The sequence below is a fragment of the Sorex araneus genome, chromosome 3 (genome assembly GCF_027595985.1).
Source record: "Sorex araneus isolate mSorAra2 chromosome 3, mSorAra2.pri, whole genome shotgun sequence".
Classification (NCBI taxonomy): domain Eukaryota; kingdom Metazoa; phylum Chordata; class Mammalia; order Eulipotyphla; family Soricidae; genus Sorex; species Sorex araneus.
This window is the reverse complement of record NC_073304.1, coordinates 32,049,574-32,074,480: the sequence shown is the minus strand read 5'-3', so window position 1 is coordinate 32,074,480 and position 24,907 is coordinate 32,049,574. Positions and strand designations below refer to the sequence as shown.

General features: G+C 41.4%; 1 protein-coding gene across 2 annotated transcripts in view; it reads left to right on the top strand.

Moving 5' to 3' along the window:
* Positions 1 to 24,907, top strand: part of RAD51B (RAD51 paralog B) — a 643,620-nt gene that overhangs the window by 576,913 nt on the left and 41,800 nt on the right. For both annotated transcript variants that reach the window (XM_055132312.1, XM_004612334.2), the window contains exon 9: positions 1,878 to 1,981. In XM_055132312.1, coding sequence (XP_054988287.1) covers positions 1,878 to 1,981 — 104 coding nt within the window. The remainder of the gene's footprint in view (positions 1 to 1,877; positions 1,982 to 24,907) is intronic.

The window sequence follows — 24,907 nt, the reverse complement described above, 5'->3', positions numbered from 1 at the left end:
TCCAATGGGAGAGCTTAGAGAGATGGAACCAGAGAAGATAGCAGGTGCTGCTGGCAAAATACCCAGAATGCACAATTTGGTCATATTTTATCCTTTGGCACAGATGGGGGGACTCCTTAAGGTTTTTTAAGTAAGGGAAAGATGTGGTCAGATTAGCATTGCGTCAATTACTTGTGTTAGATTGTGTGTGTGTGTGTGTGTGTGTGTTTTAAACTGTATGCATGACAAACAAGGGTCACCTTGTGTTTTATTCTTTTCTACGCTAACTTCCCTTTATTTCTCATTGCCCCATTTTTTGTTTATTTGGGGGCCATATCCAATGGTGCTCAGGGCTTACTCCCAGCTCTACACTTAGGGGTCACTTCTGGCAATGTTTAGAGGACCATATGGGGTACCAGGGATCGAACTTAGGTGGACTGCACTCAAGACAAGGCCTTCAAACTCTGTGCTCACACTCCAGTCCCAATGATTCTCTGCCGTATTGAATTCTCAGTCTTGTTGAGGCATCACTTGCTGGTTTCCATCTGATTCATTCCTGCTTGAACCCAAGAGCTTCTTCACCCAGAGCTTCTCTGCCATAGCACTATTGTACTTGGGGTTGGATAATTCCTGAGTGTTTATGGGATGTCTTGTGCATTAGGGGTATTCAGCAGCCTCATCAGCCTCTAGCATCTAGTTACCAGCAGCAATCCTGCTTAAACATTGCCAGCAAAACCACCTCCAGCTCATAACCACTGAACCACATTTATCTGTATAGCATCAGACCTAAGAATGGAAAGCAAGGTCAAGCTGGTAGTCTACGAATGGTAAATCTGGTATCTGACCCAGAAAAAAAAAAAAACGACCAATTTCCACTCCACACAGAGCATGAATGTCAGGTAAAACAGTGGATGGGTGAGTTGAGAAACTCAGGAACTTTATTTTGTTTTGGGTAAGACTTGAACCTCTCTGTTTCCCCATCAAAAAGAGATGGCATCTTTAGGATTTAGGCAGACTAAATGCCCCCACTGTCCTCCTCTAAGGCTAGGATGCTAATGTGAGCACAGGAATTTGAAGGAGCTAGATAGGTGAGAGAGTGGGGACAGGCTTCTAAGTGAAAGGTCTGGCGAGCCTGCCTCTAGGGAGGAAGAAATAAGAAGAGCAGGAACAATTTTCTCTTAGAGTTGTTAAATGATTATCAAAGGATAGTTGCTAAAGTACAACTTGGAGTAACCAGAACTCAGATAAAGTTTACTTCAAATCCTCCTCCTTATAGGAAGGCCTGAGACAGTAAAAGAATGTTTCTCTTGGGATAAGGATGTCTAATACAGATTAGATATGAAATAGTGAGGTCTTCCAGATTCCTTTTCTGGGTGTGTGTACAGAAATTGGAAGGGGAAAGGAATTTTATATGCCACTTCTATATTGATAAAGAAAATTGAGTTAAGACTTTTGATAAGAGTCTTATAACTAAGAGTCTAACAACTAAAAATGTCTTACAACTCTATTAATCTCTGACTGTTAGAAATTTCATAACTGATTCTCTGCATTATAGTAATTATTATGCCTTTCTGCCTTAGATGCTGTGTGTCTTGATTTATTGTTAGCATGGCTCCAAACTGCCTTGCAATGCAACTTCTTAATCTATAACTTGTTTATCTTTGAGCCTGTGGTCATTTTGACTGAGGCGCATGGAAACTCATGCTGGTCTTTTAATTTTACCATTCATATTCCTTAACCCTTCTTCTCTAACTCAGTAACTTTTGTGGTAATGAACTGAGTTCCCCTGTGTCCTCCCTCCCCTGAGCAATGAGAATTGACCAGTCTTTGGTTTACATGTGAAACACCATCACAAGAAAAGACATCCATAAACAGGCTTTCACCTTGCTGTCTTTCAGGCCCTTCTGGATCCAGTTGTGTGACAGCAGCCCTGGGAAACACCTGGAGTCACAGTGTGAACACCCGACTAATTTTTCAACATCTTGGTTCAGAAAGAAGACAGGTAAGTGCTTGGAGTGCCCATCAAGGTCAGAGAACATGGAGTACTGCATAACCTTTGCGGACTCACTTCTGAAACCATCACTCACTTTTTCTGCACCAACAAACAAGGGTTGAGTTAGGAGATCAGCATCCTTTCCTGCCCCAATAGCAGTCATAATAAAGTAGGGTTAAAGTTACACACAAGAAAACACAGAAAGTGAGCATGACGTGTAATAACTTGTAAATTACCTAGGTTCACATTTCTAGTGACCTCAAGTACTCCATCTCTAAAAGGTTAATGACCAATTCAGTTTGTATTGGCTGAGAAACAGATATTTGTGAACTGATGATCACACATTTACTTGAAGTTAGTATTCCTTGAAAAAAATCTTAGGCGAGGCTGATCATACCAAATAAATGAAGTATCCCAGAATTACTAGGAGCTTTTGCTTTAAACCATAAGTCAGTAGGTAAAATACTGAGTGATGCTAGAGAAGCCTCATAAAAGGAGGAAGATGTTCTGAGTTCCCTATTTATGGTTTCTGTACTTGTTTCAAGTGAGAATTCATACCCCCTTCCCCAACCAAGAAATATTACTTTCTACCCCTTTCTTAATCTTGTCTCCTCATTCCAAAGAAAGGGTCAGGCTGACCCCTTTGGCAAAATGTTTCCTAATTAGGAAATTTATTTTTTTCTGATGTCTTACCTCACCTTGATCCTGCCCATGAATCAGAGTCCATCACACTCTTTCATATGAGCAGAAGAGAACAGATCTCTTGCTTTGTTGCATGAGGCAGACAGATTTGCCCATCTTGCTAGATATAAAACAAATAAAGTTTAATTATTAAAGAGGCAGGAACTATCATGCTGGTGGTCCTTTCCAGGGAGTTTGGAGGAAAGATGTTATTGCCCTTTACCTGTATTAGGTAAATTGGCTCTTTTTCAAGAAGTCAGGAATCATCAAAAAAAGACATGAGTCTTTGAGTGGTGCAGACATAACTTCCCAAGTACCCTTAGTTATGGACCAGAGGATTCATCTTAGTTTGCTCAGAACTGTGTAAATAACATTCCAGCTTAATGATTGAATCAGCCATATTCTGAGGAGACAAAGCTGCATGTTTTCTTCTAGAACATTCTTGAATTTGAATGTTCAGGCCCCGGCGTGCTCATTACCTTTGCCCTAATGATTCAAGTATCCCAGGTTCTGAATACATCAGTGGAACACATCCAAAAATATTGCAGTAGAACCTGAAGACCTTTGTGTTGTACCCTAGGTAATTAGTTACGTAACAGAACTTCATACCTAATGTTATTAGGGATATTTGTAGGACTGTCAATTATATGAATTCTTACCTGAGGAAGCAAAATTCTTTTTGAATCAGGGTTGATTCACTCATTGTCATTGATCCTTAACTCCACTTTTTGAAAACTTGTAGTTGGCACTCACTTTTAGATTTAAGATGACAGACATTGAAGTTACGACTCAATATATATTTCATATGGTATTTTGGATTCTACATTTCCAAATCCTAGTTCATTTGATTATTGTTAGCATTTATTAGCAAAGAAATTTGAGCCACATTTTTATTTTCTTTTGGTCTCTGATAATTTAGCCATTTCATCTTTATCAACAAGAAATGACCAGTAGGACAAATGCCCTTATTTAGTGTCTCTTTGGTGACTAGGGGATTTTGGTGACTGTTGGTTCTTGATTCCTAAGGTCAAATGTAGGCCACTAGTCAAAAGATGAACCAAGAGTATCATAGAAGCCTCTCAGCTTCTATCCTGTTAGATGGGTTAGTGGTATTATCTTAATCTACAAAGGACAACTTGTTATTATCATTGCTAATCAACCAATAGCAGACATTAATGCCTTTGAATAACGACTTCAAACAACAGGTAAAATAGGTCCAGAATTAAAATGTCCAACCAGGCCACATAACTTCCTTTCTCATTAACCTATAGAAATGTGCATGCTTTGGGGAACTTATTGTTAAATAACAAGAATAGAGTATGTCTCTATCCTTTTTCTCACCTCAGCAGAGGGTGTGCTTAGTGATTCCCTGAACCTTTCCAGTGATCTTACTTCATGACAAAGTAGAGAAGCCACATGAATATCAATCTTTTCTGTAATTTGTCACCCAAACAATACATTAAAGCCGACCTTTAAGGTAATTGCACTGAACAATTCATTCTATAACACTATTTGGCAAGAGAACATGTCTGATCATCTTAGGCTAGAGAGACCAATGGAAACTGCCATGTGGAGAAATTATCAGGTATTGCCCCTTCCCCACCCCTATGGAAAGGAGAGGCCACTGCATCAAGGGATCAAGGTATAGAATGAGGATTATGTTTTATTCCGTTTCTATGAGACAGAGCTTGACACCAGGCTCTTGAATGTGAGGCTTAGTCTGAGATCACAGGGCTGGGAGGGGGTCGGGTCAAACTGAGCAGATCTACTAGCTGATTAACCCAAGTCCTGAATGATAGAGTCCAAGGGAAGGCGTTCTTCTTGCCTGATTATTTTCTTTACACCCTGGAAACTTTGTAAATTATATAACCAAGAAAGAAATCTCCTTATCAGGGCACAAGCCAAGTTAATTCTCTTGTTTATTCTACTCAGTGTTTGCAAAAACCCTCTTGAGAAGCTGGGAAACATTGTCTTTTGGACTAATTTAGCGTTTTTCCATTTGATTTTTATTTATTCTTTTTTCCTACTCTGTTTCAATCTTGTCCCACCCTTTTTGTAACATTTTTATTATTACCAAAGACATCTCCTTTCAGAAGAATTTAAATTGATTCTGATAGGTATTTAAGGCCTTTCTTTCTTTCTTTCTTTCTTTCTTTCTTTCCTTCTTTCTTTCTTTCTTTCTTTCTTTCTTTCTTTCCTTCTTCCTTTCCTTCTTCCTTCCTTCCTTCCTTTCTTTCTTTCTCTTTCTTTCTTTCTTCTTCCTTCCTTCCTTCCTTCCTTTCTTTCTTTCTTCCTTCCTTCCTTCCTTTCTTTCTTTCTTTCTTTCTTTCTTTCTTTCTTTCTTTCTTTCTTTCTTTCTTTCTTTCTTTCTTTCTTTCTTTCTTTCTTTCTTTCTCTCTCTCTCTCTCCTTCTCCCTCTTCTCCCTCTTCCTCCTTCTCCTCCTCCTTCTCCTCTTCCTCCTCCTCCACCTTCTCCTTCTCCTCCTCCTCCTCCTTTTCCACTTCCCTCTTTTTGTTTTTCATTCTATTTGTTATTGGGCCACATCTGCTATACTCAGGGATACCCCTGGCTCAATGCTTAGGGCTCAGTGCCAGCAGTGCTTAGGGAAACATATGTGGTTCTGGGGATCAAACCAGAGTGAGCTACATGCAAGAAAGGTACCTTAACCCCTGTACTACCTCTCTGTATCCCTTTTAAAGCTTTTTTTCAAATAATCAAAAATAGGTTTATTTACATCATATCCCTGGCATGGCAATGCAAAGAAATAAAAGACATAGTTCCTGCCTTCAAATTTCCTCTGGTCTAGAAAAAAAGATTTTACATACTCACCCACATATGTAAACATGTCTATGTATCCATCCACTCACATACCCTCAGGAATAATTCAAAATGCAGCACAAGAGTCAAAGTACAAACTAATGTTAAAGTACTGTTGTAGGGCAGTGTTTGATTTCTTATGTAAAAAAAAAAAATGGTCAAGAGTAAATGCCTTGAATCCAGAGGAAGGTAAACTCATTAAAGCTCACATTAATCTTTTCATGGGAATGTGGGACTTGAGTATCATTTAATATCAGTGTTTCTCAAGTCTGGCTACATTTAGAGTCATCACAGGAACATTTACAAAATACCAGTACCAAGGCCCCACCCAACCTGTTAAAACACAGTCTCTTAAACATCAATGTTTATTTTATTTGTAAAACTCCCCCATAAGTCCACTGAGCAACCAAGCTGAAGACCTCTTCCTTTTTTTTTTTTTTTTTTTTTTGCTTTTTGGGTCACATCCGTCGATGCACAGGGGTTACTCCTGGCTCATGTACTCGGGAATTACTCCTGGCCTGACCACATGGAATGCTGGGTATTGAACCCGGGTCAGCCGTGTCCAAGGCTAACTCCCTACCCACTGTGCTATTGCTCCAGCCCCAAGAAGACCTCTTCCTTTAATAGCAAAATGAAATTATTATGAAAAAAAAGAAAAGACATTGAAGTGATCAACAAAGGAAGATTATCTGCAGGCTGAGTTTCATAAGAATGAAACATAAGTTGGTCTTTGCCTTACACCCAGAAGAGATGCTGTGTGCCTTCAACAAGCCTTGCTTTCACCACCTGTCCTCAGCTACTTCCTGTTTAAGGTGTTAGAGATTCCAAATATGAGAAGTGGATGTCCTCTGATTGTTCACCATCTATTGGGGAAATAGATGGATATGTAAACAGAATATGTTTCCTGAGCACCTTGAGATCAGGGGAGATGGAGGCCCCCACTGCAAAGGAAGAGTCCATGGCCATCAGTGAAGTGGTCGCATGCAGAATGGACTGGCTAAGGTCTTCCCTGGGGAAGCACTTACCTCAACTTGTTGCACTAGAATAGAAAGTGGAGAAGACAGAATCAGGGTGGTTAGATTTAAAAGAATTATTTTTAAAACCTTTCATGAGTGACTCATGAAACAAATACTCATGAAATTTGTTTCTATAAACGATATATGGGATTAGATTTTTTAAAATTTAAAGGAATTCTAAAAGGAAGAAAGAAGTAATTAAATGCAATTAAGCTCTACATCCCCTTGATGAAACAAATATTATGCCTCTCTATTTCAATGCATTGGAAAGAGATGACTTTTTTTTGTACGGAGGTTTATTTAGATGAACTTTGTAATAACAATTTGACCTTCTCTGTATAAGGCACTCTAGACGTTGCGAAACACCCAAGAGAAGAGTGTGCAAGGCTCAAACTTGGGTTTTGTTCACAAGACCAACATTATCATCTGAGCTCCTAATTCCTACTAGAACCCTTAGATTTTTCTCCACACTCCAAGTGGCTTTACATCTTGGAAATATTTAGTGTTTCCTTTTTGGTGATGGAATTCTCCTGGTATCCATCTTGTAGTTTATAAGACTCAAATACTGTCAAGATTTTCTAACTCTGACCTTCACCAACCCTCTTCCTTATGGCTCTCAGTGTTAGCACATGTAACACCTGAAAAAAAAATCCTGAGAGGCTCTGACTGAGTCCTCTCTGGCTACACTCAAAGACAAGATCAGTTCTTGACTCTTGTACATTTAACACATTGTTTTTGAAACAAAGAAAAAAATGCCTCTATTTCTGTGTGGAGCAAGGCTTGAGGAAGGAAGCAATTGCCTAAATTGCTTATTTAGAATCACCCTTCCTTATAAGAATTGAGTTTTGCAGTTTACTTCTTCCTTTAAAACATTAGAATTTACCCATTAAGAAAGGTTAAGCACCAAACATGACCACTACAGATACTACAAGAATACTGAATACAAGAATACCTTTCTGCAAAATCAGCCTGCCAGGGGTATGGGAAAATAGAAGTCAGGCTTCCTTTGAAATCGTAGTTGGAATTCTTTTGTGTTAACGAGCCAGAGCCCTAAATACAGATGCAAGCAGAGTGAGGTGGGGTGGGGGTGGGGGTGCGGGGGGAGTCTGCAACAGCTTGCAGGGAACAGCTAGCACGAACTAAGGCGGAGGGGCAGGGTGAGAAAACTTGGTTGCCATCTTTCCCATCTCTGAGGTTGGAAAGGCCTAAGAAGGACAAAATTCCATGGAAAAGATATTAAATCTTTTATCCTGGAGAAGCAGAAGGGTAGACTTGAGGCAGGAATGAATGTTCATATTCACCCAAACGGAGACTTTGGGGATGATTTGACCTGGAAGGCAGCTTCTCTCACCCCTCTACCACTAATACTACCAGGTGATTTGACTTGAGGTAAGTCTCCTTAACTCCACATTCCTCCTAAGAGGAAGTCAGGCTTACACTCTTGGAAATGAGCACCCAGCCATTTGTGAAATGATCCAGGTCATTGTGTTTCTTCCCTTGTTTTCTCCCCCAGCTCATCAGCTGTTTTTTAGGCAACAGGACATTTTTTGGTGAGTAGTTCCAGCCAGCGCAGAGGTTTGGCTGTGCTGCAGGGCTAGGAGGAATTTCATTTCAAGCATAAATATCTGCAGAAATAGCGGAGGGAACATTGAGTCTGAGCCAACTACACTGCCTTGTGTGTAAATGTTCCCTTCCTTCTCCTCGCTTTGCAAGTGTGAAATATAAGCCCCAACCCACACCAGAAGTACTCTAACAGGTATTTAGTAAAATGGGGACTTTTAAAAAGGACTTTTTTCAAATCCCCAGAGAAATGTATTAAAATATGAGGAAATCCTGTCTGAAGATATAGAGTAGCAGCAAATGAATAAAGGGAGCTAAGGCCACAGGTAAAAATATCAAAATCTTCCCCACTACCCTCAAAAGGGCAAACTCCATGGTGCTCTCTTTGAAAAAAAAAAAAAGACTCTGTATTCCCTCCTCACTACTTATAAATGAGCTTGTGTACAGAGAACTCCCTTGAAGAGAATCCATTGGAAATTGCCTAATAAAAATGCAGCAATACAGTTGCTTCTGTGCTTCTGATGGGAGACTTCCTTGCAGTTGTTCTGGCTGTGATAGACCATGCTTCTTTGCTAAAAGACAGGCTCACTTTCTCTTGGGAAATCTCGGGCCACCGATCAAATAGTCAACCTAAATATCCATATACAAGTGAGTGGAGGAAGAATTTGTAGTCTGTGTACTCAATGAAATATTCCTCTGCCCTTAAGGAAGATCTAAGTCACAATGAATAGATTTTGAAGATATGACACTCCTTTAGGGATGAGTATGTGGTGGTAGGATGGTACCAGATCTTTGATTGTGGATATAATGAGAATTACACATATTTAGCAGTATGTAATTAAACATCTCATTCGTTGTAAACCAATTGTAAATCAATTTTTAAAATAAGGTCAGAGAATCCCATAAGATTTAAACAGGTTTTTAACCATTTTAATCAAGGTAACCACTTTCTTGCATACATCATTCCAGTACTATTCCCATTACCAAAGAACCTGCTTCCCGGCTTCCCTCCACCTGTGTCCCAAGGGCCCCTCCCAAATCCCCCCACACCCTCTCCCATGAAAGTCCACTTCTACAGACAAAAATCTTCAATTTTGATGATTTTGACCATTTATTCTTCCCCTACTATATTTCTTTTTTATCTCATGTGTCAGAGTTTTTTATTTGTGTGTGTGGAGTTGGTGACACCTACACAACTAGAGAGAAACAGAGCTAACCTCCTGAAATACCACAAAATGGTACTTGAAATACGTTAGAAAGTAATTTATAATTTGAAATACATGATAAAGTAATATATCTGAAAAACCATAACTTTCTTTTTAAAAGATAGATAAAATTTAAAAATCAGTATTATGAACATCGCTTTTTCAATCAAATAGAATTATAAAATTAGTAGTGGCCACAACTTTTAAAAGAGGAAAAATCTACTTCAAACATCAAAAAGTAGAAGCAGTATCTGTGAATGAAGAATATCACTGCTATCAAATGTATCAAACGCTGTATCAAGTGCTTTTGTGGAAGACATGGTGGATAGGCCTCTAGAAATGTCAAAGATCTTTGAAAATCATAGTCTCTGGCCGTCATGGGCTGACTGACACACTCCAAGTGTTTAGGCGGTTTGCCCTTTAATGATTCCCACATTTCAACATTTTATCACCTCTGTCATTCTTCTGCTGCAACTAGTTTTATTTTTACACACACTTCTTATGTAGTGACCCTCCCAGCTCAAACTTGCAAAGTAAACCCGAACAAATACACAGATGAGATATTTCTAGAGAAATCTCAGCTGTTGCAGGAAGTAGACGAGACGCAGAACTTTTAAACCAAGTTGAAGGCCTTCTTGTCAGGGAAATTTTTTTTTTCTGTTGGGAAACAACTACAATATCTCTTGGACAAGGCAGTATCCTAGGAATCACAAAGGACACTGATATTTATTTGACTCCTTGGGGAATGAAGGTTGGGCGGTATGTTTTGTCTAAGGCTTGATTGGTTGGCTCTGAGAAGAAAATGGCATTGGTGAGGAAAGGGAAGGAAAGAGACAGAGCTCGGTATCTATAGACACTGTGGCCTGAAGTAGAGCAGCCCTTTCACTAGACCAGTGCATTTTGGATGGAACAAGGCCCCATCTGAGATATCTTCTAGAAATGACCCGACCTGCTGATTCTATACCACCGTGAACTTGAAAATCTCCAGCATTAATGTCAGCAATGACGCTTCCCTGTCCCCAGCACCCACACAGTGGCAGCCAGCAGTCCTGGTTCCTGTGGCCCAGTGTCCATTCAGCCACCTCCATTCCATGCATAGGGGGAAGCTATTGACATTTAGTGTCTTACTCAGGGTCCACTAGCAACTGGTAAGTAGCCAGAATGGAATAGCAATTAAATCCTCCCAGTTCCTAATCTCTTGCTATTTTCATTTTAGCATGCTGACTCAGAGTGAGAAAATCTCCATGCCCAGCCTCGTGACTGGGTTTGCAGGTGGCGTGATCTTTACATCCCTGTGACTTGTCAGTGGTTCACAAAAGGTTCTATGGAACTCTGGGGGAAAATGGTTTTAAGGCCCTTTTCCACCCCACCTGGCAATGAATTACCAGAAGAAAGTCAACATTTTTTCTCTCATAAGCCCAGACAGGTGGATTAGTGTCTTTTTCCTAGTTGAACTTCACAATGACCATGGACTTCCCAACCAAGCACCCTTTCCTTGTAAATAATATCCCACGAATGGGGCTGATTTCTCTGCCAGTCTCTTGAAAATGGCCCTCTTGTCCTTCGGCGGGGCCACTCTTCAATTTTGAGCTCCCAGGTGCCAATCTGCCAATCTTAAAGAGCAAAAGGCAGCAGATAGTTTCAGAGAACTGGCATGTTTGAGTCTTTCATTTTCCTGGTTCTTTGAACATGGGAGAAACTTTGTGGCAGTCACATTTTGAAATCACTGTGTCTTTATTTTGAAAAGTCACTGTGGAGCAGAGGAAAGGAGGTAGGGGACTTTGTCAGTGTGGGAAGCTGTGTCCAGCCAACTCAGAGGCCCCTGATGAAGAGCCACCTTGGTTGGCCCCAGGGTTTGGGGCCTCGCCCATTTCAGCCTCTTGATTTCCCAGGTGTGGAAGATGTCCAGATTTTATGGATGAACCCTAGTTGCAACTATTGCATTGACTAATTCACATGCACTATTTCCACTTACCCCCCACAAGATTGCGTAACTTCAGAGTCTACATTCTTTTTGTTATATCACATTCTCTGACATGTAGGCTTTCTCTCTCTTTTTTAAAGTTGAGGTATAGAGTGAAGGGACTGAGTCCTGGTTCTGTTGACCTGCCAAGAAGGGTCCTGGTTGTCTTTCTGATATTTTCCCTCCAAGAAACACTGGATCTGGAATGTCATTTAGTTTTAGGCCCCAGAGCTTGCTGAACAGCACCTCCAACTCCAGAACCAAACCCATTAGGACAAAATGAGCTGCCCCTGGCTGTTTGCTCTGGCATCTTACTTTTAGTTTAGGAAACACTTCTGGTGTGTGACTGTAGTCAAACTGTTTCTTCCCCGTCTCTGTAGCACTGTAGCACTGTTGTCCCGCTGTTCATTGATTTGCTCGAGTGGGCACCAGGAATGTCTCTATTGTGAGACTTGTTGTTACTGTTTTTGGCATATCCAATACACCATGGGTAGCTTGCCAGGCTCTGCCATGTGGGCGAGATACTCTCGGTAGCTTACTGGGCTCTCCGAGAGGGACAAAGGAATCGAACCCAGGCCAGTCACGTGCAAGGCAAACTCCCTATTCACTGTGCTATCGCTCCAGTACTCTCTGTCTCTGTATGTGATTTGGAAAGGAAAACTTGTCACGTTATGTCACCCAAGCAAGTCCAACTTGGAGAATTGATTGCCAGATCATTGCAGCTAGGGGGAGGTTGAGGGGTACAGGGTTGCCTGCTGTAAGTGGACTGTCAGGCTTTGGCCTCTGCTTTCCCCAGGTATCCACCATGCCTACAAGGAGTCAGCATGGCATCATGCTGGTGTGAATTTCAATCTAATTGAGGCAATATGTCAGATGTGGCCCATCCTGAATCTGAATCTTCTTCGATTATGAGATTAGGTGAAAGGGAATATGAAACAGACAAAAGATTTACATTATAGAGGTGTGAAGGAAAACAAACTGAATATGTCTTTGCATTCCAGTTGAGTTTATGTAAGTCTGATTAAGTTACGATAACATCTTATGATATCTTATAATATGCTAAACATTATTCAGTGCATGATTGTTGTCAAATACGATATTAGTCATTGGACATACCTAATTTTTGCTGTTCTAACTAATTAGTTTTCAGTTACCAGGCAGTTGATTTCAGTTACCATACTCATTCCTTCCTTCCCTCTACCTTCCTCATCTCCTGCTATCCCTCTCTTCACATACATACCACATAGAATGATTTAAAAAGCCCTAGATTTTTAAATCAGTCATTGGTACCTGGCAAGTGCCTTAGAGTTCAAATGCTTGAAGCAGAGATTTTTCCACAGAGGGTCACTTTCTGGAAGTTTCCCTTCTTGGCTTGGCAGAGTTTAAGAGTTCTGGCATCTGAGACAAAGAGTGTGTGTGCTTGTGTCTTGGACCCTTGTTTTATTGTTACCAAAGGGACTATGATTTTGAGAACACCTTTGGAAAGCCAAGCTATAGGACCTCACTGCTGACTTTCTGAATCCTCAATTCAAAACCGGCTATGAGCAATTGAGCTGGAATTATTATCTTCGTCTATGTAACAAAATTCTTTGAGTGGCTTGCTTCCAGAAAAAGGTACATTATTATAAACCTTTAAAAGTTAGAACTCTGGCACCTGGAAGGGACTAAGAACAAATCACTCAAGTCCTCACCAGCCTGACTTTCTGATTGCTTTGCTCCAACTGCCCAATTATTTGCTGAGAGTTTCCTTTGTGCCAAATACTCTGCTAAATGCATTGTGGGCATTTTCTCACTCAACCTTCATAACTATCCTGTAAAATAGGTGTTATTATGTAGTAGTAATTCTTCATTGATGAGTACATTGGGCTTTGCAAAGCTGTAAAAAAAAAAAAATGGTTCTGAATTACATGGTTTCTATGTACCTACATGCTTTCTTCCCCTCTATCCCTGGGTTCTTAATCATTATCCTATACTAATTCCCATGTTAATGTAAGATTGTTCATGCACACTGCTTGGAATTTATTAAAGACAATTTCTCCAGTGAGCTGCTGTGGTACAGTTGCCTTTAATAGTTGTACCGGGTGAAATTCTCTTTCAGAGAGCAGGATGACTCAATGTTCTGGCACTGATTGTCAAAGCAGAAAAACAAACTATGTGTGGAGTCTTATCCACACAGGGACTCTGTATCCTCCAGCCCCTGTTCTCTTCCAGTGAGAACCTGCAGGGCACAGTGTATATCCAGGTGAGACTTTTCTTCCCTCATGGATGATATAAAATGGCATATACATATCTGTTCCTTGTCTCTTTCCTTGAAAAGTCACTTTTTCCTATCCCAGGTAATCAATTTAATGGTTTATCTATAATACCTTTGAGTTGTCTCTTCTGAAAGTATTATCCCAGCATATTAATGCAGAATCAATCCATCTAGTAAAATGGGAAATCCCTGGAGTTCTCTGTTCTCTTAAAGGTACGCTCTTAAACCACAAAGGTTTGGTAAATCCAAAGTGCCTTATAGTCCTTCAACAGACCTTCTTGTACGAAATTATATTCTCTCATCTGTTGCTATTTATAAAAAGTTCTCTAGAGACTTACTTTCCTATACTGACTAGGAGTTGGAATGTTAAGCCCTTCTTTGTGACTTATCCCCATTTCTTACTTGTGACTCCATTATAACAGTAGATTTACCTTTTAGTAACCTTTGCCTTCTTTTCTCATTTAGACCTTGCTCCAAAATTCCTGTGACCAGCTCTTAGAGTCTGTCAGCTTTGAATCCCATTGACTAGAGAAGGCCAGTGCTTCCCAGGAACCAGCCTATAATATCAACTTAAATTAAACAGCTGGAGTTTCTGCTAAAGGCTTCATTTGTCACTAGGATCTCTCTTCGTAGGGAGTCACACTACATGTTGTGATTGTTCAAATATCAAGTATTTTCAAAGAAAAACCACTGAAACAAGTTGTTTGAGCATCTGTGTAGTCTTGGTCACTCTTTTTAATCTCCAAAAAATATAATTTTTTCCTCTATTAAGGAAAGCTATACATTACAGCCTAAAATCCATAGCAACAAGTCTTCTAGAAGCTAATTGTGATAATAGTTCTTCATGTGCGCTTTAATCATAGAAGATTCTCTCGGAAACCTCCTGTTTTTATCTAGATGGACTATTAACTGTTCTTTGTATCAAACATATCTTTTTTCACTTTTCCTCTCCTTTCATTGCCCTCTCTTCTATATATTTTTTATTTTTTAAATCACCATGAGATAGAGCATTACAAAATTGTTCATGATTGTGTTTCAGTCATACAGTGTTCCAATACCCATCCCTCCACCAGTGTAATTTTCCAGCACCAGTGTCCCCAATTTCTCTCCAACCCCCACCCTAGCCTGCCTCTATAGCAGGTACCTCTTCTCTCTTTCTCTCTCTCTTTCTCTCTCTTTCTCACTCTCTTTCTCTTTCTTTCTCTCATTTTAGGCATAATGGTTAATGGTTTGCAATACAGATGCCAAGAGGTTATCATGTATATCCCTTTACCTGTTTTACCTGTTTCAACACTAAGTTCTTGTCTAGAGTGATCATTTCCAACTAGTATTGTCATAATGGACCTTCCTCTATCTTAACTACCATTCATCTTCCACACCATTGACCAAGCATTGACCAGTCCTCCTGACCCATTTTCCCTGCTTTGGATATTAGTGTTGTACTGTTTTTTTAAATTTTATATCCCACAAATAAATGCAGTCATTCTATGTCTGTCCCTCTCCTTCTGACTCATTTAACTCGGCATGATACTCTCCAAGTTTATCCATTTATGGGCAAATTTCATGACCTCATTTTTCCTAACAGCTGTGTAGTATTCCATTGTGTAGATGTACCATAGTTTCTTTATCCATATGCTCTGCTTTGGGGTATTCAGGTTGTTTCCAGCTTCTGGCTATTGTGAATAGTGCTGCGATCAACCTAGAAGTGCAGATAGTGTTTCTTCTGTGTGATTTTGGACCCACAGGCATATTCCCAGAAGTAGTATTGCCTGGGTCAGATGGGAGCCAGTCATTTTGAAGAATGTCCATATTGTTTTCCAAAAATGCTGGACCAGTCAACATTCCCACCAGCAATGAATGAGGGTCCCTTTCTCTCCACATTCACGCCAGTACTGGTTATTCTTACTCATTTGTATGTGTGACATTCTCTGTGGCTTGAGATAATATCTCATTGTTGTTTTGATTTGCATCTCCCTGATGATTAGTGATGTACAGCATTTTAACTTTTGATTTTTAATTAATTTTTTATTTTATAAGTTAGTTCACAATATTTTATTACATTTAATATTAAAACACCAAATTCACCACCTTTATACCTTCCCACTACCAAATTCAGAATGTTTCTTTTTTTTTTTATTTTTGGGTCACACCCGGCGATGCACAGGGGTTACTCCTGGCTCTGCACTCAGGAATTACTCCTGGCGGTGCTCAGGGGACCATATGGGATGCTGGGATTTGAACCCGGGTCGACCTCGTGCAAGGCAAATGCCCTACCCACTGTGCTATCACTCCAGCCCAAATTCAGAATGTTTCTATCCCAAGCCCCAATCCCTGTCCCAAAACACAGCCAAAATAATATATTTCGTATTGTCTATTATGAACTGCAGAACATGCTTACAAAAGTGTTCATATAGGAAACAGTGTGAAGATTGTTCTATTTTGGCAGGAGCCATTAAGACATTCTATAGGATATCATTAACATGTTAAAGTTTGGGTGATGTGAGCTTTGGTATATATATCTGAAAATATGTATATATGCATATATATATATATATATGATTTGTTATGTACTATCTGAACCCCATCAAATATAGTGTGGTAATTATGGAGAATGGGTAGGGAGTGTCTTATGATGTGTTGCACAATCATGAATTCGACCACAGGGTCCAGAAATATGTTCACTTATATGTGAGGCTCAGCCTTAGTGTGTGGGGAGCGGTCTTGAGCATGGCAGCAGTTGGGTTGTGGAGGTTTCAGCTGCCAGAGCTGCATCCCTTGGGGCGGGGAGGGCTCTCACCCACCCCCCTCTGGGGCGCCCCGAGTGAAATAGCCTGGCACAGTGCCCAGTGTCATGGCTAACTGTACAGCATTTTATTATGTGCCTTTGACCGTTTGAATTTCTTCTTTGGACCCCCTTTTTTTTCTTCAAACCTTTTTTTTCCAGAACACTGAGATGATGAAATCTAGAAAAGCCAAATGCCCTGCCCTTGAAAAAGCATACTCTCAGAAGTAGGACCCCTAACCAAGGGAAGCAGCCTGATAAATAACTGGAAAGCAGTACTGAGAGTTACTGTGGGCTTCAGCATGGGTATGGCCAGAACTCAATGGGGAACTCAGGGTCAGGCAAGGAGTCAGAGAAAGGGAGAATGGTTGCTATTAGACTCAGTGTATCAAAGGTGTATCCACTTTTGCCAAGTAGATGGGGTAGGAAGCTACATGAACAAAAGCTTGGGAGCAGAGGAGAGAATCCCCCCACTTCTTTAGTGCTGCTGAAGAGGCTATTAGGTGTCCACACATTTGGTGCAGAAAGGTAGGACCCCTATACAAAGCAAGAAAATGTAGTATAAATCAGATCTGGAAGCCTTCTGAAGCTACGTTGATAGGTGGTCCCAACAGGCCACTAATATCATACTTGATCAAATTTGTACTTTATCAAGCTCCCTTGAGCAGGAGTTTGCCATATAGGTTTGTAGGTATTTGGCATCAGAGGTAAAGAAATGAAGGCCTGAAATGAAGCACTGGTCACTGACATGAGAAGTAGGAGATGGTCAGGAGCCACAGCACATATACATCGAGGGGACAGATCTGGAAGGAAAGGGGTGGGGGTCGTTATTTCTGGGGTAATTAAGTGGGTGTTGAGTTTATCATTCACTGAACTGGCTCATAAAGGAGAAGAATAAGCTCTGGGAGGGAGACCAGAGCTAGCACTTCTTAGGACACTCAGAGTTTCCTGCTCACGTGAGAGCAGAACTGCATCCACTCTCCCAGCTAGACCCCAGTGCCTACCCGTAAAAAATTACAAAGGCGATGCACGCAGGAGGGGGAGACGATATGTGTTGTTCTGTTGTCCGCGGGCTCTCGGGGCAGCTCTCTCTTGCACGTGCTGCTCGTGTTAGGTGTTCTCAAGATGCTGTGTATGGACCAGATCGGGATGGCTCCTCCTTGTGCTCTGCTTCTGTGTGTGCCGATGTGCTCTCTTCTGTCTGTCTCTCTGTCTCTGTCTCTATAGTCTCTCCTCTGGTCTCTTCCAACCTCTCTCTGTCTCTGCTTCTTTGTCTTCTCAGTTCTTCTCCCATGGCCTCTCATGTGTCTTCTCTGTTCTTCTGTCTTCTTCTTCTGTCTGTCTCCCCCACAGTCTTAGTTTATATAGCAATTACATAGGGCAGTAACACAAAGGTGGGTTGAACATTAACAAATCAACAAAGAAGGTAAAACCATTTCTCGAGGAGATTAACAAAATCTCATCTAAGGAGATTACTGGGAGATCCATTCAAGGGTGGGGTCCAAACAAGAGTGTGTCAGGGTGTGTCCCTTTCTTCCTTCCTCAGCTAGTAATCCACTTAAATAGTTATAGTAAATTTACTTCTAATATTTCTAGCAATGTCATTCTGTATGAGCACAGTAAGAGATATATTAGACTTAAAGTTTGGTTCTTCCTGAGGACATTCACTATATATTCCAGACCACAGTCCTTAGGCCAGGTTAGTCTTCCTAACCCTAGCAGGGTCCTAGTCTCATCATTATTTTTAGATCATGACAGCAGTTGTCTATGACCATGCTCTCAACTTATAGTTGAGTATTGTGGCACTTTGGCCTGGCCCATTTCGATGCCAGGGTAGCTCACAGCTTGCCCTGGGTCCATTCCGTCCCTCGTCGGAACCCTGCTTTTGGGGTTCTAGGAACTAAGGGCAACTGAGTGGAGAAATCAGATGCCCTGGAGTAAATATTATTGGAGTCAATCGGCTCCCACATTACAAAGCATAACATTAACTGTCTTCCTGTGTCCATACAGAAAGGACATTGCTTTAAGGTAAACTAAGTTCCTTGCGGCAAAAGGACAAACCCCCTGTTATCTTACACCTACCATTAGCAATTAGTTTGGAAGCTTGCTCTTCAAGCCTCTGTTTTTCCATGAACATGCGTCTCATTTGCTTGTCTCTGTCTTTCTTTTCTTGCCGATTTCTACTTCAGAGATGCCCATGTTCTCAAGACACATGTCTAGCTGTCCTTCCCCTCACATCTTTCTAAATAAGTTTCAATAAAAAGTATCTTGCTTCATTCCCTCCCCCCAGAGAAAGAGAAAGAGAGAGAGAGAGAGAATTAGTTTGGAGACCAGTGCAGAATCCGAATCAAAATATTCTTTTCTGTCCCTCACCCCTTCCAGTTTACTGTTCCCTTCTCCATCCTCAATGCTTCTTACTTCTCTTAGAAATCTGGCTTCTACAAAGAGACAGTGGCCAGTAGGTTGTATAAAAACTTAAGTTTGGAAACACCTGCTGGACATAGGAAAGGTGTTTGTAGTCCAGCCCCTGATCTCAGAGACGAGGGGGCCTTATGAATCACTGTGTCTTCTCTCAAGTGACTTCTGGTGAACTTCAAGTCCAGGGGTATGGACTGAGCAACTGATTTGCAGAGCCTGCTACCTGCATCTCCCTCCCTTGCTGTTGATTCTGCTTAGTCCTCATCCCTGAGGGAGGAGGTCAAGCAGAAACATAGGAGGAGTCATGTGTTCCTGCTTCCCTCTCCTTGTTTCTAATGGTAAGCCAAGTTTCTCCTCCATGATCTCTCTGTGGTCCCAGCTTCACAAAGAGATGAAGTTGGGCACTCCCTTCCTCTGAACTCCCGTGTTCATATTTATTTCTTTGTTCACCCAGGGTGGTGATGGATTCTTAGCAATTGTTCGTCTCTGAATTGCCTCACTGGCCCCCATTTTCCTTTCAGCCAGCACATTTGTAACTATTAAATTCTCTCTTGAGTTATCTTGGGGGAGTTCTGTATTTCAGATGCTGTGTCTTGACAGATAGGGTCTATATAAGCCTTGGGGTTGGTGTGCGGTTAATATAAGACCCCATACCTATTCTCTATTGCCCCATACCTAGTCTCTGTTGGCCCTGTTCTCTCCGAAAAGCTCCTCCATCCCCCAGGGTTCTCGAGTTCTGAGGGTTGGGTTCCTAGGCTGAGCTGTCTTGGAGGGCAAACATTTGTACAGTGCTTCCTGAATGGCATGAGAAAAGGAGCTCTCTTGGCCCAGTCTCCTTCCTGTGGGATTTTTCAAAACTTTCCAGATGTATCTAAGCTCAGGAAACATTTTAATGGCTGGAAATAATGCCTTGTGGGGGTTGGGGGTTTGAAACCAACAGAACCTCTTCTAAAAGAGTTGTATTGAAATGCCTCAGGGTCTGCACGCTCACTCCGACACTCTGTCCTCCCCTACGGAAAGCCGCAGGCTCCCATGGTTCAGTGTGCCCAGGTTAGAGAAGAAGAAGAAATGGCATTCCCACCTGGAAGCAGGGGAGTAACCTCAGGGCCAGAAGGGAGTAGTGCTCTTCAGGAGGGAGAGGGTGATGAAGTGGTTAGGATGGGTTTAGGTTCTTTACTCTCTCTTTTTTTCTTCTTCCCCCACCCCTCTGCCCCACCCCACCTCAGTTCTGTGTATTGCTCCCGGGGCCTCACACATGCATGGCAAGTGCTGAGCTGCATTCCCCGAACCGTCCATTTGATTTCTAACTCAGATTCCACCTGAGATTTTTTTATGGGAAGTTTGTTCTCAAACCCCCTTTTTTCCCCCACTAGTAATGATGGTTTATAAGATTGACTTCAATCATAATTAACCTTTCTCAGGCCACTGTGGCTGACTTAAGAAGGAGGAGGAGAAGCTCTTTTTTTTTTCCTTTTTCGGTCACACCTGGCGATGCACAGAGGTTACTCCTGGCTCTGCACTCGAGAATCACTCCTGCCAGTGCTTGGGGGACCATATGAGATGCCAGGAATCGAACTGGGTAGACCGCGTGCAAGGCAAGCGCCCTACCCGCTGTGCTATCGCTCCAGCCCCTTTTTTTGTTTTTTTTATTCCTGCCATGCTCAGAGGACTATATGGGATGCTGGGAATCCAACCCGGGTTGACCGCATGCAAGGTAAACGCCCTACCTGCTGTGCTGTCGCTCCAGCCCCGTTTTTTGTTTTTTAAGCAGACAGTGACTTCTATTTTATTTTACCTTTACCAGCAGCTTTCAGGAAGGACTATGATAACTATTGTCTGTCCAGTGCTTCCCAAATTTGGTGATACTGCCCTGTACGAAGTGGGGAATGCTGAAAGAATCTAGTGTAACCAACTCAGTGCCATTGGAGCAGGGGGCCATTGTTTATAGGTTCAGTTTTTAAAAGTAGATCTCCAGGAGTGGCACAGAGTGATTTCTTTTTTCTTTCTTTCCTTCCTTCCTTCCTTCCTTCCTTCCTTCCTTCCTTCCTTCCTTCCTTCCTTCCTTCCTTCTTTCTTTCTTTCTTTCTTTCTTTCTTTCTTTCTTTCTTTCTTTCTTTCTTTCTTTCTTTCTTTCTTTCTTTGGCTTTTTGGATCACACCCAGTGATGCTCAGAGGTTACTCCCGGCTCTGCACTCGGGAATCACTCCTGGCAGTGCTTGAGGGACCATATGAGATACCAGGGATAGAACCTGGGTCAGCTGTGTGCAAGGCAAATGATCTACCCGCTGTACTATTGCACCAGCGCCACAGGGTGATTTCTTATTTCTTCTTTTCTTCTCTCCTCTCCTCTCCCCTCCCCTCTTCACCCCTCCCTTTCCCTCTTCTCCCCTCCCATCTCCTCCCTTCTCCTCTCCTCACTTCTCCTCTCCTCTCCTCTCCTATTCTCTCCTCTTCTCTCCTCTCCTCTTCTTCTTTCCTCTCTTTTCTCTTCTCTCCTCTTCTCTTCTTTTTCTTTCTCTCTTTCCTTCTTTCTTTCTCCCTACTTTCCTCCTTCCTTTCTTTCCTTCTTTCTCTGTCCTTCCTTCCTTTCTTTTCTTTCATTCTTTTTTCTTTATTTATTTCTTTTCCCCTTTTTTTCTTTTTGAAAGAGGTCAGATAAGTTTGGAAGTCTCTGGACTAAAAGCTTTCATCTATTAAATGTATAGCAGTCGAGAAGCTCTGTTTGTGTACCTTCTCAGATCCTTCAGCATTGAACCAAGAAGTAGAAAGAAATATTTCTAGTTTAGTATTGTGGGATAGTGAAACCCCACATATTGCTCCATCACTGCAGAGAATGTACAAGGCTCTGTCGTTTGAAGAATGGTTCCTAATCCATTCCTATTATGATGTATTTGTGCTGTGTCTAGGAAGTTACTGAGTTCTTTGATGCAGTGACTGTTAACTAGAATACTTGTATGGTGACCTGTTGATGACACACAGAAACAGACTGTAGGGTCAAGGATTTGTTTTCTATTACAAGATTAGGGCTTTAGTGAAGAGAAAGCTGTGGTATGCACCAATGTGACTACAGTTTCTTACGTATCTTATATGTCCCGTGTTGTGTGGCATTGTTACTCTTTTCTTGTGAAAATTCTGACCAAACTTCTTTCATTAGGCTACAGAGGAGCTGATGAAAAGAATCATCGCCTTAGAAATATAATGTGAGAGTACTTTTCTTTTTGAATGCATCAAAAAGCTAAGATGAAGACTTAGTGACTTGAAAGATGGCTTAGCCGCTCAAGACACTTGCCTGGCAAGCACAAGGCTGCAAGTTCAAACCGCGGTTCCACCTGCAAGTTCTCAGGCAATCCTGAGAGCCAACTTTAGGGCCCGGAAGATGGCACTGTGACTTAGAAAGTACCCAGGGCGAGCTTGAGGTCCAGAGTTTAATTCTCCATGCCTCCCATGCTTTAGGGAGCCTTGTCTGCCTCATTGATTAGGGTCCCTGGCTAAGGTGATGTTTGTTATTGTTTCAGAAATTAAAATTAATGACTTGACCTTGGCATTTCACATAAATGCATAAGCCTGCCATCTTCACCACTGGGGAGCTAGTAAAAAGATGCTCCATTGTGACCAAGATAGTATTTTGGAATTAAATTCTAGCTTCGTGTCTAATTAAATATGTGATCAAGCAAATGTCTGAGTCATAGGTTCCTCATCTATAAAATACTTTAATGATCTAGAAACAATGCCATGTCTATACCACATGTACTATTTTGTACAATGGAAATATTCTCTATATTTATGGCACCACTTGCTCCATTGTCTGTGCTGAACCATAGGATGCAATCCCAACATGCTGTCTAGTTATTTATTTGACTGGGGACTTCTTCTCTTCTTCTTCCAAGAAATGGTTCTTGAGGAGTGATTTGAGACAGAGCTCTTATAATCTTTCAGAGCAAAGCTTGTTAAAAATTTTAATTCTTGTGCATTTCCTGATTAAGCCAGCAACTCTAGGAGTAGACCAGGGAATCTGAATTTCACACACCCCAGGTGCTTCTTCAAGACTGCAGTTTGAGATCCATTTCTGACTGACCTCACTGAATGTACTCAGAGATGTGAATCACTTTAACTTTCCTTACATTTTTGTGTGTGTGAAGGGGGAAGGGAGGGGATATGTTGGACCATATCTAGCAGTTCTCAGAGCTTACTCCTGGCTCTGTTTAGGGATCACTCCTGGTGGTGCTTGAGGAACTGTATATGGTAAAACACCGGATGTGCATGGCAAGGCAAGTGCCTTACCAGCTGTACCATTTCTCTGACCCCTCTCTTTACTCTTGACAGCTCATTACAATGCTCTTTTTTTTTTCTGGGTTCAGTCCTGCCCAATAACTTAACTCACACCTTTTCATTTCTCTAGACCATTTTCCATATTTATAAAGTATGAGACTGGGCTGTGAATTTCTAAGGAATGCTGCTTCCTAACAGTATGTCAAAAAATTGTTCTCTTAGTTACTTGTAAGAATGATTGGACAAATAACAGATGTGTTACTTAACACATCGTGTATCGCAAGAGCCTGGTGCTGAACAGTGTGAAACTTGCCTTTGTTTCATTTCTTCTTTAGAGTAACCTATGACGTCAGCGCCATTATTATTCCCACTTGACGCTGAAGGAACAGAGGCCTGGAAAAGTGAAGTAACTTGTTCAAGTTTACTCAGCTAATAAGTGGTCCTGCAGTGGAGAAGGATTCAACTTGGGTCAGAAACACGTCAAGAATCGCCAGGGTTACTGTGCCCCCAAAGCTTCTAAGGCCTGGGGCTGGCCCCATGCACTGCTCATTCACCCTGTTTCACTCTCCTGCCAATGAGCCTGGTTTTGGTTTCCTTAGATGTTTACTTGGCCTCTTGCTTAAGCATTTGCCTTTCCTACTCAATAACAGTGAAAGGAACTCTACCCCTCCTCCCTGCCCCCCCAAAAAAAATCCTCAGGGCTGGAAACATTTTGTTTCCTACAGAAAAGAATACTTTGCAGCCAGCTCTGTGGTTGAAAGTATTTTTCCTGTGGTCTAGGGATGGGTTGGATCTCATCTCTTCTTGGCCAGTGACTGAGAACTTAGCCCGTGGCTTCCCATCAAATCAGCACATAGTATGCTGTGTTTTAGAAAGGAGTAACTAGAGATGTCGAGTGTGTGCACAAGTGGATGAATAGGTCTGTTGGGGTGTATAAAGGGTGTACATAAACCCCTTACCTCTCTAGGGCCAAGGGATGCTGGGAGTGGTTTTCCACATGCTGTACATATCAACATAACTTTTAAGTTTTCATCACTCATGCAACAACCAAACAAATTCAGAGGCTGAAAAAATGAGAGGAGAGTGATATGCGTGTCTTATGTGAATTTGCAAGTAATCAGAGAACCAGGGGAATCTGAGATTTTTGACCTGTCACATTTCATTCCGTTTTCAAAAATTCAATCTGAGACACGGGATTGGTTTTCTCCAATGGCAGGGTGGTCTGTAGACATTGCAGAAAGTGGGGATCCAGAGATCTATCTCCAGCCTAGCCACCACAGTCAGGACATTGCCCTTTGCCCAGCCTTGCATAACTCCTCTTTTTAACCTCAAAGACTCTAAAAACACACATCAATTGTAAAAAGAAATCTGTGTATTCAAATAGTGAAAGCTTTCCTAGTAAGAGATAAATTTTGAACATTCAAACAGAATTGTTTGAAGCAAATTCAAACAGAACAAGTAAGACACATGCCTCTATTTGTGACTTAATGCTTACTTTTCATTTGGGTGTTTCCAGAAAATCTGACAGTGTATGACAGGACCTAGAACTTTTCAACCTTATGTATTTCATTCATGCTATATTATCTTCTTGAAATGCCTTTTACTTGGAGAAATTCTGCTTTGTCCGTTGTGGCCAGGCCTTCTTGAGACCATGTGTTTACATTTTTCTCAACCAGCACCAAAGCATGGTTCTCAGCGTTGCCACCGCACATGTTTGTTTGTTTGTTTTAAATTCAGTTACCTGCTGCCTTCTTCCCTGCCCCATGTGATGTTGGTCTAAATAAGCAGGCAAGACTGACTCACTCTTGCAACCCAGCACGGCACACAGAAAAAATGCCTAACATGTATTTGTTGACTTCAATGAAAGAAAGTTCTCCCAAGATGACAAGCTCACTTCCTGTAACTTCAGAATGTCCTGGTGGTATTCCTCTATGTAGTTCTCCAGTGGTGAGCATTTTTAGAAATTCAA